The sequence below is a fragment of the Arachis hypogaea genome, chromosome 19 (genome assembly GCF_003086295.3).
Source record: "Arachis hypogaea cultivar Tifrunner chromosome 19, arahy.Tifrunner.gnm2.J5K5, whole genome shotgun sequence".
Lineage (NCBI taxonomy): Eukaryota > Viridiplantae > Streptophyta > Magnoliopsida > Fabales > Fabaceae > Arachis > Arachis hypogaea.
Window position 1 is genome coordinate 151,713,572 of NC_092054.1, and position 17,203 is coordinate 151,730,774.

At 31.2% G+C, this 17,203-nt stretch overlaps 2 protein-coding genes across 2 annotated transcripts; both read left to right on the forward strand.

Moving 5' to 3' along the window:
* Positions 1 to 329: 329 nt before the first annotated feature.
* On the forward strand, positions 330 to 644 carry LOC112777029 (putative lipid-transfer protein DIR1). The gene has a single exon (XM_025821306.3). The coding sequence runs from the start codon at positions 330 to 332 to the stop codon at positions 642 to 644; it is 315 nt and encodes a 104-aa protein (XP_025677091.1).
* A 13,566-nt stretch (positions 645 to 14,210) lies between these two features.
* On the forward strand, positions 14,211 to 14,525 carry LOC140182420 (putative lipid-transfer protein DIR1). Its single transcript, XM_072228617.1, has one exon. It carries the CDS (start codon positions 14,211 to 14,213, stop codon positions 14,523 to 14,525), a length of 315 nt encoding a protein of 104 aa, XP_072084718.1.
* The last annotated feature ends 2,678 nt before the right edge of the window (positions 14,526 to 17,203 follow it).

A 17,203-nucleotide genomic window follows, 5' to 3' on the forward strand; every position in this document is an offset into this window, starting at 1 on the left:
GTCAAAATCCGTAAGACGAAAAATTAAAATAAATTAAAACAAAATAATTCACTTATTTCAATCGAATAAGATAATTAATATAGTGAAATAGAATATTAATAATTAATTAATACATTTAAATGAATTAAATAAAATAAATAAAAGATACCTTCCATAAGAGATATTCACCAAGTTTAGAGATACACAATAATGAAATATGTGAAAAGCAATCTAAAAAACAAGGGTGATTTTAGGTGATGCATTGAATTATGCGGCTATATAAGTGCAAATCAGGAAGTAGTGTTTGACATACAGACTTAAAAGTGAGAGAAGAAGAAGAACTGAAAAAGATGGGTTCAAAATCATCATGGTCAATGGTGGCACTAGCAATAATGGCATTAAGTGTGGTTGCAATGCTTGATGGTTGCATGGCGCAATCGTTCTGCAACACGTCACTTGCAGAGTTGTTCAAGTGCAAGCCGGCCGTGACGCCGCCAAATCCTTCGCCGCCGACTCCAGAGTGCTGCGCGGTGGTGGCAAAGGCGGACTTGAAATGCCTTTGCGGATTAAAGAATAGCCCCTTGGTGCCAACTCTGGGGATCGATCTAAATCTCGCCTTTCAGCTCCCTGCAAAATGTAACCTGTCTCTCCCTCCTCAATGTTAATGCTATCTGTAAACACAAACTACTCAATAATCAATAATATAGTAATAACAATCGATTATTACTTTTGTTAACTCCCCTTCTCACCCTCAACTCCCCTTCTCTTTTTTTTTTCTCCATTTTCTTTTATCCTATTGTCAAAATTCCAATTTCTTTAGGCTTTAACAAGAGTATTTACCGGTCGGGTTGATTATATTATTAGTGTTTGAGAAAAAAAAAAAGACCGTCAAACCCATTAAATGTTAATCGATTTTGATTGGTTGGAATTTAAGATTTTTTGAGTAGATCAGAACTAATCTTAATAAATTAAATTTAGGAGAACACTTTAATAAAGACACTAAAAATATCTTTTTTTTTAAAGATATTTATATGTATCATATTATTATTGGCTATGATGCATGGACACTGACACAGACACGGGACACGACATGACATGGGACACGCCGACACGCGAATTTTAAAATCTTACATGACACGGGGACACGCATATATATAAGATATAAAATATTTTTTAGATAAATAGTAATGATATTTTGATAATTTATTGATATTAAAATATAAATTAAAAATTTTAATTATTTTTAATATTTTATTTTAATTATATCAAGTATTTAAAATATTTTTTCTTTTAATAAATAATAATATATACTATATCTAAATTTATTTTAAGAATATATGTTAAGAATAAGACTGGACACCTGGACACGTGATGGTATTTAGGTGTGTCTAGGCGTGTCCGAAGAAGAATTTTTTATTTTTTATTAAGATACGGTTGGACACAGCAGACACGCGTGTCGGACGAGTGTCAGTGAGTATCGTGTCCGAAATGTGTTCGACACGCGGACACAATAACTCAGAAAAGTGTCCGTGCTTCATAGATTATTGGACATCTTTATTAAACCGATTAATAATTTATTTTTTAATAAATCAGAACAAAATCAATTTATTATAGCAACAATAATAAACCCAATTGTCTGCATTATAATTATTAGATCCGGTTTGATCCGATTGAATTACACAATCTAAATCGAATATTTTTAAATTTTTTGATAAAAAGACAAATATATCTTTGACTTTTTGTTTTGCAGACATTTATATTCCTAAAAATTTAAAAATACAATTAGATGCCTAAAAAAAATTTGGGTTTATTGTTATTATTATAAAAAAAGATCGATTTTATTCTAATTTGTTAAGAAATTCAAAAATAACCGGTTCAATAATACGTCCAATAATAATGCGGCACGTAAACGTCTTTACAAAAAGATGTTTTACGCGTCTTTATGGAAGCATCCCCTTAAATTTAAGTTGGAACGATTTAAATACTTAAATATTCAATTAAAAATAAAATTTAAAAAATTCAGAAAAAAATAAAAAATTCTCTAAATCTTATAACTATGTAAAAGTAATGATAAATACAATGCATCAGTAATTTAAACTTAAATAATTATTTTAATTTAAAAAATTTTAAAGTTAAAATATAAAGTTAGATATATATTTTCAATAGTGTTAAGAGACTAGTACATTTTGTGATTTGTAACATAGTTGTTAGAACCGAATCGGTAATCGAACTGGTTAGGTTATTGGGTTACTGGGTCACTGGTTTAACCGGTGAGTCATTGGTTGAACCGGTTGATCCGGTACTATGTAAATAAAAAAAGTCAGAAATTCAAACTTAAAATTTAAAATACATATTTTTACTAATATTTTAAGAATATCAAGCTATTCTAAAATAATATAGACCAGAAACAATAAATATTTTATTATTTTCAAATTTTAATAATTTATTAATTTGTTTATATCTATTACACTATTATATACTACAAATATTTATTAAAAAATAAGTGAGTTTATAATTATTATTAAATAAAAATATAATTAATTTAAAAATAAGTGAATTTATATCTAAATTTAAAATAAATTAGACAGAAGTAAATTATTTGATAAAAGATATATATATATATATATATATATATATATATATATATATATATATATATATATTATAATTTGCATACATATTAATAAAAGTTATCACAGCTTGGTGGGTGTGAATAGCTCTACTTATCTAAAGAGGAGGGATTTGAATCCAATCTTTAACATTTTGGTAAAATTTAAATACTAATCAGACCAGTTTTTATCGGTTTACATCGGTTTTTCACCTTATGTGGTCCAAATATCGGACTGGATTGGTAGAGGGTCTGATTCACCAGTTTTTCAGTTGAATTGGCTGTTCTGGTCCGGTTTTAATAATACTGATTTGTAATTATCAATTAATCATTATTAATATTTTTAATGGTATGAGATTATATCTAATGATATAAGATTACATACTCTTTTGTTAATGATTAAATATTGGCTAGAATTTAAATACTAATCGGTTTGGTCGGACCGATCTTTATCGAGTTTGACCGGTTTTTCATCAGGTCACTCCGAATTTGACCGGTTCGCACCAATTTTTCACCTCATGCGGTCTAAATATTGGACCGGATCCATAAAGAATCCAGTTTACCGATTTTTTGGTTGAATTGACCAGTCCGGTCTAATTTTAATAACACTGATTTGTAATCATCAATTAATCATCATTAATATTTTTAATGGTATAAAATTACATCTAATGATGTAAGATTACACGCTTTTTTGTTAATAATTAAATATTAACTAGATTTTAATAAAAATGCTGGCGTTGAGACTTTCTCATATATTATTAGATTTTATTTATTATTTTTAATTAATATTAGACTAATCAAATTATTTTAAATTATGTGATCCGAATAAATTGAAGTCGAGTTTAATTGAATCAAACTAAATTGTATTCGTTTACCCATCAAATCTAAAATTAATATAATCGATCTATATCGATTTTAGTTAGAAAATTGAATTATCTGTACTTGTAAACATCACTAAACTTTAAAATAATGTTTATTTAGCATTCATATGCACTAAAAATATGAAGACGGTAACAAAGTGTTACCTTTCTCTCCCTACTCAATATTAATGCTAATAATGCTATCAAATAATTTCTACTACCAAATCTATCCCCTATCTGTAAAGTCAATTGATTCGGACAATCAAGTAAATAAAAAGTTGATGATTACAAAAATAAATATGTACTTTTTAATTTGGCATTCAGCACCTAAAGCAATTAGACATTTAATCAAAAGAGACTGTAATTACAAGTGACACTGCTAAAAATTAAGTCTTTCATGTATGAATAATTAACAGTTTGGATCATATTCTTGAAATCGGCTCTTGATATCTTTTACGATTTTTATTTCTTTCTCTTTGTTATGTTTGCGATTCCTCCAGTCTGCATTGTCTGTCATATTGAGCAATCCTGCCAGGACCTGAGTCAAATTTATAAGTTCCAATCTTAAACTAATGAGTACAAGAGTAATTTTCCTTATAAGTAAAAGAATGGTAATCGTTGATGTCCTCTTAGAATAAAAAAAAATTGATTAAGAAGTATGTGATTCATTCTTATATTAGCATAGTATTCCATCAGTTAAGTGCCTACCTCACGTCCAAATTGGACAGAGAATCTCACTTTCTCCTCAACACGGTGCAGCAGAATTGTGCCTCCTGAAATTTTGATATAGAACAAAACTTGACTCCCCATCAGCTTGTGTCTTCAGAAATTTTCTTTCATCAGAAACGCTATCAACTTTGTCTCAATAAAGAACATAAAAACGAATATAAACTCTAAAACGAGTCAAAGTGTAGATCATCTTTTAGAATAAACAAATTGGAATTGATTTCTCAAGTCATGTCATTAGTAAGTTAGGACTAATACCAAGAAATTACAAAGAGGGGGAAGAAAGGTTAGTCAGAAGCAAACAGAACAAAAATGAAACAGAAAGCATGACCAGAAGATTAATACTTACAATTCTTAGAAACAAATTTAAATTCCATCTTTTGTGCAGCTAAATTGAATGACTTTTCAACCATAACTGCTTTGGAAGATGGAATAGGAATGGCCGACATGTAAAAGCAGAAATCACATAATAAGAATGAAATTCAAACATATTTGACAAAATACTAAAGTTATTAAGCAGAATCCCTCAACCTCCTCCGGCTTCTCAATCTCCTCCTCCACCTCAACCTGCTGCGATGCCAAATTCCTACTCAGAATTGAAACGACGTGGAGGAACTGAGTTCTTCTTCTTCTTTGTCCAGACGGAGAATGACAAGGCGACTGCTGGTGCGTGCTGCTACTGCGTAAAAAGATCGACAGAGAAAGAGCACGGTTACAAGGAAGGGAGAGGGTGAGGATAGACTGCTGCTGTCCGGATAGGGGATTAGAGCTGATGTTGTTCTTTATTGGCAGATTGGTATACAAGGATGAAGAACAATTTTTCAGAGTTCTTCTTTGTATGAAAAGGTAGAAGAAATTATATTAGGATTCATTAGAATTGAAGCAATCTGTTAGTGTACATGAATAATGAATAATGAAATATATTTTGATTTTGATTTTAAATTAATTTAAATTTAAAATTATAAAACTAAAGTTATTAATTGAATTTTGATTAAATTAAAAAAATTAGAGTAATTTTTGTCCAATATAAAAAAAAGAATATTTAAGTTTTTTTCATAAAATTGAATATTTTTTTTTATTTTTATTAAAATATAAGGGTGATTTAGTAAAACTATTGATATGATATATATTTAAAACAAAAAAAATTAATTATTGACGTGGAAAATATAATCCACTTGTAATGTTTTAATTTATCTACAATTTTATTATACCGGTACGTATAAATTTATTATCGTACCGAAGCCATCACCTATTATTTAGTACTGTCTATATCTACTAAATACGGACACAGTAGCACTCGTCACAAAAAATATACAAACACGGTAACACGTATTCATTGTTTGTTTGATGAAAAATAGAAGAAATTTTGTAACATATATAATTTTTATTTATTTTTTAAAAACTTTACGTCTAGATGAATGTTATTGTAAGCGAATTCTATAGTGAATAATCAAAATTTCAATAATTTTATGGAGATATTTTAAAACTAATTACAAGTAAGAAATAACGTAACTAAATCAAATTTTAGATTATGAAATTAGTGCATATCTCAATAAATATATTTATATAACAAGACTTGTACATTAATTAAGAAAAAGTAATTATATGGACACTTTCAAAAGACTTGCCTTTTTCTTTTTAAAAAATAAATAACAAACAGAAAATTTTTTTTCGAAGAAAATGAAAACAACAATGCTAGGCAGCAAAAAGAGCATTCATTAATTTCTTATTAATCAAAGAATACAAAAAACAACAAAAAATGGTTATGGAAACCCAAAAAAGTGTTGGCTCTTGGCTGTACACTTTCCAAACCATGGTACATATAATGCATTCATCCCAATCTAATCCCACTGAGTTCAGTGTCATTGGCATGCAATGATCTGTAAAGAAATCAATACTCTCAATTTAAAAAATTTTGTCAAATATAATAAATTTCAATATATATCCCATAAAAATACTACAATATCTAATTCATCAAATTATACTCAAGATAACCAAAAAAAAAAAAAAAAAAAGAAAAAATTGAATTAAGTAAGAGCATTTACCCTATTAGACAGTGATTGATTTATTGTTGTCATTTACACTTCTTGAGGTACTTTGGAGGGAGGGAAGTTTGGTTTGTAATCCTAAAGGCGGATCTATCTCACCTCTTATAATATACATCCTAATATGATCTATAGTGGTACCTGTTCCATTTATTTATTTAATATTGAATTAAATTGAATCTGACAACATCTTTCATAGATAAAACGCAGCAGTTCAATCTTGCATACACCGCAATACTATGTTTTTTCGGGAATTGTAGAACTGAAATTGAATAATGTGTTTAGTATTTAGATACTAAAACAAAAATTTTAGTTTTAAAATATAAAATTTCAATCTTTTAGTATTTTTAAAAAGTAAGAACACATAGAACTAAAATTTTAGAAATAAAAATTAAAATTTTAATAATATATATTTTTAAAAATATTTTAATTTAATTTTTTAAATTTATTTTTTAATTTTTATTTATTTTAAATCAAATATAATACTAAGACATAATTTAGTCTAATATATTATACACTAAATACAATATAAAAATTTAATTCGATTTCTCTTTACAACATGATCTTAAAGAAAACAACCTCTAAATCTCTTTATACACAAAAAAAACTACAAAAATCATATTCAACAATATGTAATAGTAAACTTCAGAAATAATAAATTCTCTCAAAAGAATATATAGTCACAAATAAAGTACTATAAATAATCCCAAACTATCAATCAAATATTTATCAAAAATATTTTGACACTTATAAAATTTGATTACAATGAAAGCTTATAGCATAAAAAAAGTTGTGTACTGAACAAGGATCAAGACATTTATTTATAGATCTCTATGCACTCATGAACATTAGGAGTGAGTAGAAAGAGTAAATGAATAAAAAATATTCATTTTTTTGTAAAATTTTGTGTCTATAAGGACATATAAGATTGATCCTCAAAGTTAGAGATCAATCTTCTAGTTTAAATTTGCTTAAAATATAGCACTACAACACATAAGGATTGATCCTCCATTTTAACATAGTGATCGATCCTCTCTAAATTTAGATTTAAGCAAATTTAAATTTCGAGTTATGGCGTCTTGTGCATAATTATAGTAGGTCTTATTCTTATCATCTATTATAAACAGTTTAAGATTATCATAACACGACTTATACTAATTTTCAATCATGTATTTTTGAAATTACTGAGTAAAAATTATTTTACTTTAATTAAAATTGATTTTAATTTAAGAGATAAATAACTTAATTTACTTTTAACAAGTAAAAACTAAAGTCCTATACCTAAATATTGTTTGTTGGACTTCTCCTTATCATATAATCTTCGTTGCATGCATGATTGATTTTTTGATGGGCTTGTGTTTGAGTTTAATGCAAAAATCTTCTTGTAAAAATCTATTATATGACAATAATTAAATATTATATTTAAAATTTTATTTTATATTATAAGAATCTTACACAAAAATGCATTTTCATTTATTGTTAGTGCTCTCTTTGATGCTGGCAATAATAAAATTATGGTTAAAAATTAATAAAATATCAATGAATTCTTTACGCATTAAAGAAGTTATCAAATTGCTATTTTTCTTTTTGCAAATCTTCTAATGTTTTCCTTCTTAGTGAAAGAGCCTAGCAGCGGAAACGACACAAATGTCCAACACAAAAACAATATGGAAGCACTCACAACATAATATGGCAGCAACTATAACAAGCAAATATAGCAAGTAAAGCAATAATAAGAACACACCGAGATTTTAACGTGGAAAACCCCCTCAAGGTGAGAGGTAAAAACCACGAGTCGTCCAGACCAATGAAATAGCTCCACTATAATCAAATGAGGTACAAGAGAGTCTCAAACAAAGCACAAAAATGTGCATATAACCAGCCAAAACATCAAAGCACCAAAGCTCACAAATGAAAAGCAAGAAGATGAAATATACCCAAAAAACAGAGCTGCTGTCGAAGCCAATTTCTCCCTCTGTAGACCTCCAATTAAAATCTTCACCGTCCAGAATGAAGAAAAAAATGTGAAGAATCTACAGTTCAAATTTCACATCGATCCAACGGTGAAAGAATGAGAAACTGCCGTTCCAAAATTGCTGCTCTGTGTAAAACGGGAAACCTAATTTCTCTCTTGCGAAGCCAATTTCTCTCACTGAAAATCTCCAATCAACATCTCCACCGACCAGAATGAAGAACAAGATGATAAGAACATGCAGTTTAAATTTCAAGCCGATCCAACGGTGAACAACTGAGAAACTGATATTTGAAATTTACTGCTTTGGGCAAAAACGGAAATTTTGTTTTTCCCCTTCTCTCTCACTTGGTGGCTACTCTCACTCACTCTCAATGACCCCAAAAATCTGAACTAGGGTTGTGGCACAATGGGTGCAAGAGACACCCTCAAAATGTTGGGCTTGGGCCTCACAAAGGAGAGAAAAACCCAACAAATCTCCCCCTTCTCGACTGGGTGGAGGCTCTCGCCATTCCGGCGATCAAACAACATGTTTCAAACTTTTCTCTTGACAATGCTTTTGTCATCATATCAGCACCATTGTCATCAGTGTGAACTTTCTCAAGTTCCAACAACTTTGAATCTAACACATCCCGTATCCAGTGATACCTAACATCAATGTGTTTAGATCTTGGATGAAAAGTAGAATTCTTGGCAAGATGAATAGCACTTTGGCTATCACACAACAACACATAACGATCTTGCTTGAAACCAAGTGCTGCAAGAAACTTCTTCATCCACAACAACTCTTTACATGCTTCAGTTGCTGCAATAAACTCTGCCTCTGTGGTAGAAAGTGCAACACACTTTTGTAGCCTTGACTGCCATGAAATAGCTCCCCCTGCAAACTTGACCAAATAACCTGAAGTAGACTTTCGAGAATCAATATCTCCTGCCATGTCTGCATCAGTAAAGCCAACTAGCAAAGGTTTCTCACCACCAAAACTCAAACTCAAGTTAGTTGTACCTTTGAGATATCTCATAATCCATTTAACAGCATTCCAATGTTCTTTACCTGGATTAGAGAGAAAACGACTCACAGTACCAACTGCATGAGCAATGTCTGGTCTAGTACACACCATAGCATACGTCAAGCTTCCAACAGCTGAGGCATAAGGAATTTCATCCATTGCTTGTTTCTCCTCATCAGTGGTTGGACACTGCTTGGTACTCAACTTAAAATGAGGAGCAAAAGAACTAGCAACACATTTGGCATCATTCATGCCAAACCTTTGAAGCACCTTCTTTATGTACTTCTCCTGTGACAAATAAAGCTTCTTGGAATCTCTATAACGAGTAATAGTCATGCCCAAAATTTGTTTGGCAGGACCCAAGTCCTTCATAGCAAAGAACTTACTCAACTGTTTCTTCAACTCATTAATCCTCAAAGCATTCTTGCCCACAATCAAAATATCATCCACATAAAGCAAAAGAATGATAAAATCATCATCAGAAAATTTTTGCACAAATACACAATGATCTGAAGTTGTCTTACGGTAACCATGCTTCCCCATAACAGATTCAAACTTCTTGTACCACTGTCTTGGAGCTTGCTTCAACCCATAAAGACTCTTCTTAAGCTTGCACACAAAATCTTCCTTTCCTTTAACAACAAAGCCCTCCGGTTGCTCCATGTAGATCTCCTTGTCTAAATCACCATGAAGAAAAGCTGTCTTCACATCCATTTGCTCAATCTCCAAATCAAGAGACGCTGCTAATCCAAGCACAGCACGAATGGATGACATCCTCACAACAGGAGAAAAAATCTCCTCATAATCAACACCTTTTCTCTGGCTAAAGCCTCTAACAACCAATCTAGCCTTATACCGAGGCTTAGAATTGTGTTCTTCATTCTTGATTCTGAATACCCATTTGTTCTTCAAAACTCGCATACCCTTTGGTAGCTTCACCAACTCATAGGTATCATTCTCAAGCAAGGACTTCATTTCTTCTTGCATAGCTTCAAGCCATTGAGCTTTGCTTTCATCTTCAACAGCCTCTCCAAAGCATTCAGGTTCTCCCCCATCAGTCAACAAAACAAACTCATGTGGAGAATACCTTGACGAAGGCTTTCTCTCTCTTGTAGACCTTCTAAGTGCATTTGCAGGAATTTCTAAAGCTGGTTCTTCATCTTGATCATCATCACCAACTTCATCAAGTATTGGATCAACTGTTCCATCTTCACCTGCACTTGTATCATGCTCATTATTTTGAGCTTCAACTCTACCATCTTCTACCATAGGCATAGAGGGAGTAATATCCAAGTCAGAAAAATCATCACTAGGCTGAACCATTGGCTTTTCCGCATTATCAACATCCTTCAATGTTTGGTCTTCAACAAAGACAACATCTCTACTCCGAATCACCTTCTTGTTAACAGGATCATAAAACCTGTAACCAAACTCATCCATGCCATAGCCAATAAAAATACATTGCCTAGTCTTTACATCAAGCTTAGATCTCTCATCTTTAGGAATATGAACAAAAGCTTTACATCCAAAGACTCTTAAATGATCATAAAAAACATCTTTACCTGACCATACCTTCTCTGGCACTTCAAATTGCAAGGGAACACATGGTGTTCGGTTCAAGACATGAACAACAGTGCTCAAAGCTTCACCCCAAAAGGATTTTGCCAATCCAGACTGTGACAATAAGCACCTAACTCTTTCAACCAATGTTCTGTTCATCCTTTCAGCCAAGCCATTCAACTGAGGAGTCTTCGGAGGAGTCTTCTGATGTCTTATACCATGCTCTTTACAATAAGCATCAAATGGACCTGAGTACTCACCACCATTGTCAGTACGAATGCATTTCAACTTCTTCCCAATTTCTCTTTCAACAGAAGCTTGAAATTGCTTGAACACATTCAAAACTTGATCTTTGGTCTTCAAAGTGTAAACCCATAATTTCCTAGAATGATCATCAATAAAGGTTACAAAATAGATAGACCCTCCAAGTGTTCTTGTCTTCATCGGCCCACATACATCAGAATGCACCAAGTCAAGTATTTCTGACTTCCTTGAAGGTGGGTGGCTCTTGAAAGAAACCCTGTTCTGTTTCCCAGCAAAGCAATGGTTGCACTTTTGCAAAGCAACCTTACAACCAGATAAAAGATTCCTCTTGGATAACATATTCATGCCCTTCTCACTCATATGACATAATCTCTTATGCCATAAATCAGTTTCATCAACAAACTCAGCAGCATTAACAACATCTTTCACAATCTTTGCTTGAGTTAAATAAAGAGTAGAGTGTCGAGTACCTCTAGCAACAACCATGGAACCCTTGGTGAGCTTCCAACTATCACGAGAGAATGAGCTATCCAAGTCTTCATCACACAACTTACCAACAGAAAGTAAGTTCAACCGAATATCTGGAACATGCTTCACACGCTTCAAAGTCAACTTGGTACCGTTGGAGGTTTCCAAGCAAACCTGTCCAACACCGGCACATTTTGCAACACCTTGATGAGCCATTTTTACATCACCAAAATCACCAGGAGTATAGGACGTAAACAAATCCCTCCTAGATGTAACATGAATAGAAGCACCGCTATCAATCACCCAACTAGTGCTATTATCAACAAGGTTAACAGATTCAAACTCCTCAACAACAAGAAAATCATCATGAGTTACATTAACCTTGTCTTCCTTGCTACCATCATCTTTATTTGTGCTCTTATCTTTACTTGCCTTGGCTTTCTCCTTCTTTAGCTGCCAACAAAATTTCTTCACATGTCCCTTTTGACCACAATGATGACACTCAATATTCTTATACTTTCCTCGAGACTTGCTTCTACTTTGATCTCTACCTTTAGGACCTCGACTTTTGCTTCTCCCCCTAGACTCAGAAACAAGAACATCTGAATGTGTAGTCGATGTACCTTGTGACTTTCTTCTCATCTCTTCATTCAAAACACTGCTCTTGGCAAGATCCATAGAGATTACACCATCAGGAGCAGAATTGGACAATGACATTCTGAGAATTTCCCACGAGTCTGGTAAGGAGCCAAGAAGTAACAATCCTTGAACCTCTTCATCAAACTTGATACCCATGGAAGATAACTGATTCATAATTCCTTGGAAATTATTCAAGTGATCTGTCATTGATGTCCCATCTGTATACTTCAAAGCCAACAACTGCTTGATCAAAAACATCTTGTTATTCCCAGTTTTTCGAGCATACAACTGTTCAAGTTTAATCCAAAGAGTCCGAGCATGTGTCTCTCCAATAATATGGTTCAACACATTATCGTCAACCCACTGCCTAATATATCCACAGACTTGTCTATGCAACAAAGTCCAATCATCATCAGATTTATCATTAGGCTTCTCTGTACCAAAAACTGGTTGATGAAAATTCTTGACATAAAGCAAATCTTCCATTTTTGACTTCCACAAATCATAATTAGGACCATTAAGAGTGATCATCCTACTAGTATTAGTATTAGCTTCCATTGTTCACAAACTCACAAGCCCAGAAAAATACCAACAAGCTCTGATGCCAGTATGAAAGAGCCTAGCAGCGGAAACGACACAAATGTCCAACACAAAAACAATATGGAAGCACTCACAACATAATATGGCAGCAACTATAACAAGCAAATATAGCAAGTAAAGCAATAATAAGAACACACCGAGATTTTAACGTGGAAAACCCCCTCAAGGTGAGAGGTAAAAACCACGAGTCGTCCAGACCAATGAAATAGCTCCACTATAATCAAATGAGGTACAAGAGAGTCTCAAACAAAGCACAAAAATGTGCATATAACCAGCCAAAACATCAAAGCACCAAAGCTCACAAATGAAAAGCAAGAAGATGAAATATACCCAAAAAACAGAGCTGCTGTCGAAGCCAATTTCTCCCTCTGTAGACCTCCAATTAAAATCTTCACCGTCCAGAATGAAGAACAAAATGTGAAGAATCTACAGTTCAAATTTCACATCGATCCAACGGTGAAAGAATGAGAAACTGCCGTTCCAAAATTGCTGCTCTGTGTAAAACGTACTCCTTAAAACCAGACCGATTAAACCATCGGCTCTAGTTTTCATTAAATATATAATAAACGCTTTGTATTGTTTGCAAAGTTCTTTTATTTCAGAATCTATTACGGTAGCTATTACTCTGTGACAGTTTCATCTTAAAATTTTTATGGTTGTGGTGGAGGCAGGTATGAATAGATCCGTCGCGCACCTCATCAGTCATGTTGATGTCTTTTGATAAACAATGACTACTCAAACATTAACATGACAATAAATTGAATCAAATAGCATATATTTAAATAAATTAAATTAAATAATTCATATAATAAACAAATTATAATTTTTTGGCTCAATAAAACAAAATAAATATTATCTTATAAATATGTCATATAAAAATTATTACACTTTAAAAAATATAAATCAAAATATAAGATGAAAAAGTTAATGCAAATTAAGACAAAATCAATTCATTTATTTTAGTCGAATCAAATAATTAATATAATTGATTAGTTATAGTTAATATGATCAAACAAAATATTGATAAATTGATATTTATCTCAATTAAATAAATAAATAATTAATTATATAACATCTTTAAAATTATTAGTCAAAATACGTAAGATGAAAAATTAAAACAAATTAAAACAAAATCAATTTATTTATTTCAATCGAATAAGATAATTAATGTAATTAATTAATTATAATTGATATAGTAAAATAAATATTGAATAATTTAATATTTATCTCAGTTGAATTAAATAATTAATTAATACATTTAAATGAATGAAATAAAATAAATAAAAAATACCTTCCATAAGAGATATTCACCAAGTTTAGAGATACACAATAATGAAATGTGTGGAAAGCAATCTAAAAAACAAGGGTGGTTTTAGGTGATGCATTGAATTATGCGGCTATATAAGTGCAAAGCAGGAAGCAGTGTTTGACATACAGACTTGAAAGTTCAAAGTGAAAGAAGAAGAAGAATTGAAAAGGATGGGTTCAAAATCATCATGGTCAATGGTGGCACTAGCAATAATGGCATTAAGTGTGGTTGCAATGCTTGATGGTTGCATGGCGCAATCGTTCTGCAACACGTCACTTCCAGAGTTGTTCAAGTGCAAGCCGGCCGTGACGCCGCCAAATCCTCAGCCGCCGACGCAAGAGTGCTGCGCGGTGGTGGCAAAGGCGGACCTAAAATGCCTTTGCGGATTAAAGAATAGTCCCTTGGTGCCAACTTTGGGGATCGATCTAAACCTCGCCTTTCAGCTCCCTGCAAAGTGTAACCTTTCTCTCCCTCCGCAATGTTAATGCTATAAAGAATTCAAGATCACTATACTACCAAATCTACCTCCTGTCTGTAAACACAAACTACTCAATAATCAATAATATAGTAATAAGTAATAACAATGGATTATTGCTTTCTGTTAACTCCCTTCTCACCCTCAACTCCCCCCTTCCTTTTCTTTTCTCCGTTTTTTTTTATCCTATTGTCAAAATTCCAATTTTAGTTAGGTTTAATAAGAGTATTTAGATTCGTGTTTGAGAAAAAAAATTACCATCAAATCGATTAAATATTAATTGATTTTGGTAATTGGTTCGAATTAAGACTTTTTGAGTAGATTAAAACTAATCCAAATCAATTAAATCTGAGTTAAAACAATTCAGATAATTGAATATTCAATTGAAAATAAAATTTAAAAAATATTAAAAAATTAAAAAATGTTAAAAAAATTTCTAAAACCTATAACTATGTAAAAATAAAAAATACTAAATAAGATCAATTAAGGTTATTTTTGCCTGATTTTATTTGGTTATCAAACATTTTTGTAATAAAACTTAAATAATTATCTTAATTTTAAAAAATTTATAGTTAAAAAAGAAAATTGGATATATATTATTAATAGTGTTATTAGAATTTAAAAGACTAATACATTTTTGTAATTTGTAGTCATTAATTAATTATGATTTATATTTTTAATGATATAAAATTATATCTAGATTACATACTCTTTTTTTTATAATTAAATACAAACTAAATTTTAATAAAATAACTGATCCTTTAGACTTTCTCATATATTATTAAATTTTATTTCTTATTTTTAATTAATATTAGACTAGTGGAAACTATTTTGAATTCTCTGAATTCAAATCAATTAAAGTCTAGTTTAATTGGGTCAAAAAATTTGATTATATTCTATTACCCATCAAATCTAAAATTAATATAATCAATCTATATTGATTTTAGTAAAAAAAAATTGAATTATCTGTACCTGTAAACATCACAAAACTTTAAAATAGTATTTATTTAGCATTCATATGCACTAAAAATATGAACACAGTAACAAAGTGTATGTCATCTATCTATAAACTTAACTATTCAATAATACAGTAATAACAATGGATTATTGCTTTCGCTAATTCCCTTCATTCTCACCCTCAATTTTTGTCCTCCCCTTCTTCACTCTTTTTTTTTTCTCTTCTTTTCTTTTCTACTACGTTTATAATAAAATTGAGTAAAGAATAAATTAATACATATAAACTCTTATATTGTCTTGTTGAGATTTTATATAATCTATTTGAAATAAATATCATCAAAAAGTAAATAATAAATATTACTATTTGTTAACTTTATTTTTTCATGATCTTTTATAATTTAATCATCTTAATATAAAATTGAAAACAGACCAAAAAAATCGTAAAATATTGTGATAAGTATGAATGGATGGATGTCCATTTATTATAGGGTGACTTTCTTTACAATATTGAGCGGCCAACTTTTTCAAGATTGAAGGAATCAATCTTCAAGACAGATGCAAATAAATAAATTTTGAAAAGTAAGGCTTAGTATGTGTATAAATAGAGGTTTAAACCTCTGACAACATACACAATCAATAATAACACATATTCTCTCTTTATATTGAATACTCTCTCTCTTTATATACATTATATAATATCTAATATTAGTAATACATATAGGAATTATTGTTATTGAGCTAATTATATTAATATTAGAGTCTTCTATTTACACATCTTTATTTTATATTTGGTATATCTTTTATTTATTTTACAACACGTCATCAGCACGACACTCTGATCAAATTTTTAGGAAGACTCAGGTAACAAATTTTCATTATGTCGAAACTCTCTCATCTTGAATTCAATGCTCTTGATATATCTGGAAACAATTATTTATCATGGATATTAGATGCTGAAATCCATCTTGATTCAATGGATCTTGGAGATACCATTAATGCTGAAAATAATGCATCCCAGAAGGATAAAGCCAAAGCCATGATTTTTTTTCGTCGTCATCTTGACGAATGATTGAAAAATGAATATCTCACATTAAAAGATCCTGCAAATCTTTGGAAAGACCTTGAAGAAAGGTACAATCATCAAAAAACGGTGATACTTCCTCAAGCCCGATATGAGAGGATGCACTTGCGTCTGCAGAATTTTAAATCCATAAATGAATATAATTTTGCAATGTTTCGAATCACCTCACGAATAAAATTATGTGGAAAAAAGATAACTGACCATGATATGTTGGAGAAAACTTTCTCAACCTTCCATGCCTCGAATGTGCTCCTGCAGCAGCAGTATCGAGAAAAAGGGTTTAAAAAATATTCTGAGTTAATTTCTTGCCTTCTTGTTGCTGAACGCAACAATGAGTTGCTATTGAAAAATCATGAAGCGCGCCCAGTTGGCGCCGCCCCATTTCCTGAAGTAAATGCGGCAAATTACCCCAGAAGAGGTAAATTGCAAGGTTTTAATAATAAGAAAAATTATAGAAGGAAAAGAAATTATATTCAAAAGAGAGGATCTCACCAGAAGTGGGATAAAGAAAGAAATATCGGACAGAATAAATCAACAGAGAATAAGTGTTTCCGTTGTGGTGGAAAGGGCCATTAGTCACGTACCTACCGTACCCCAAGGCACCTAGTCGATCTTTACCAGGCATCTTTGAAAAAGGACGACAAGAAAAA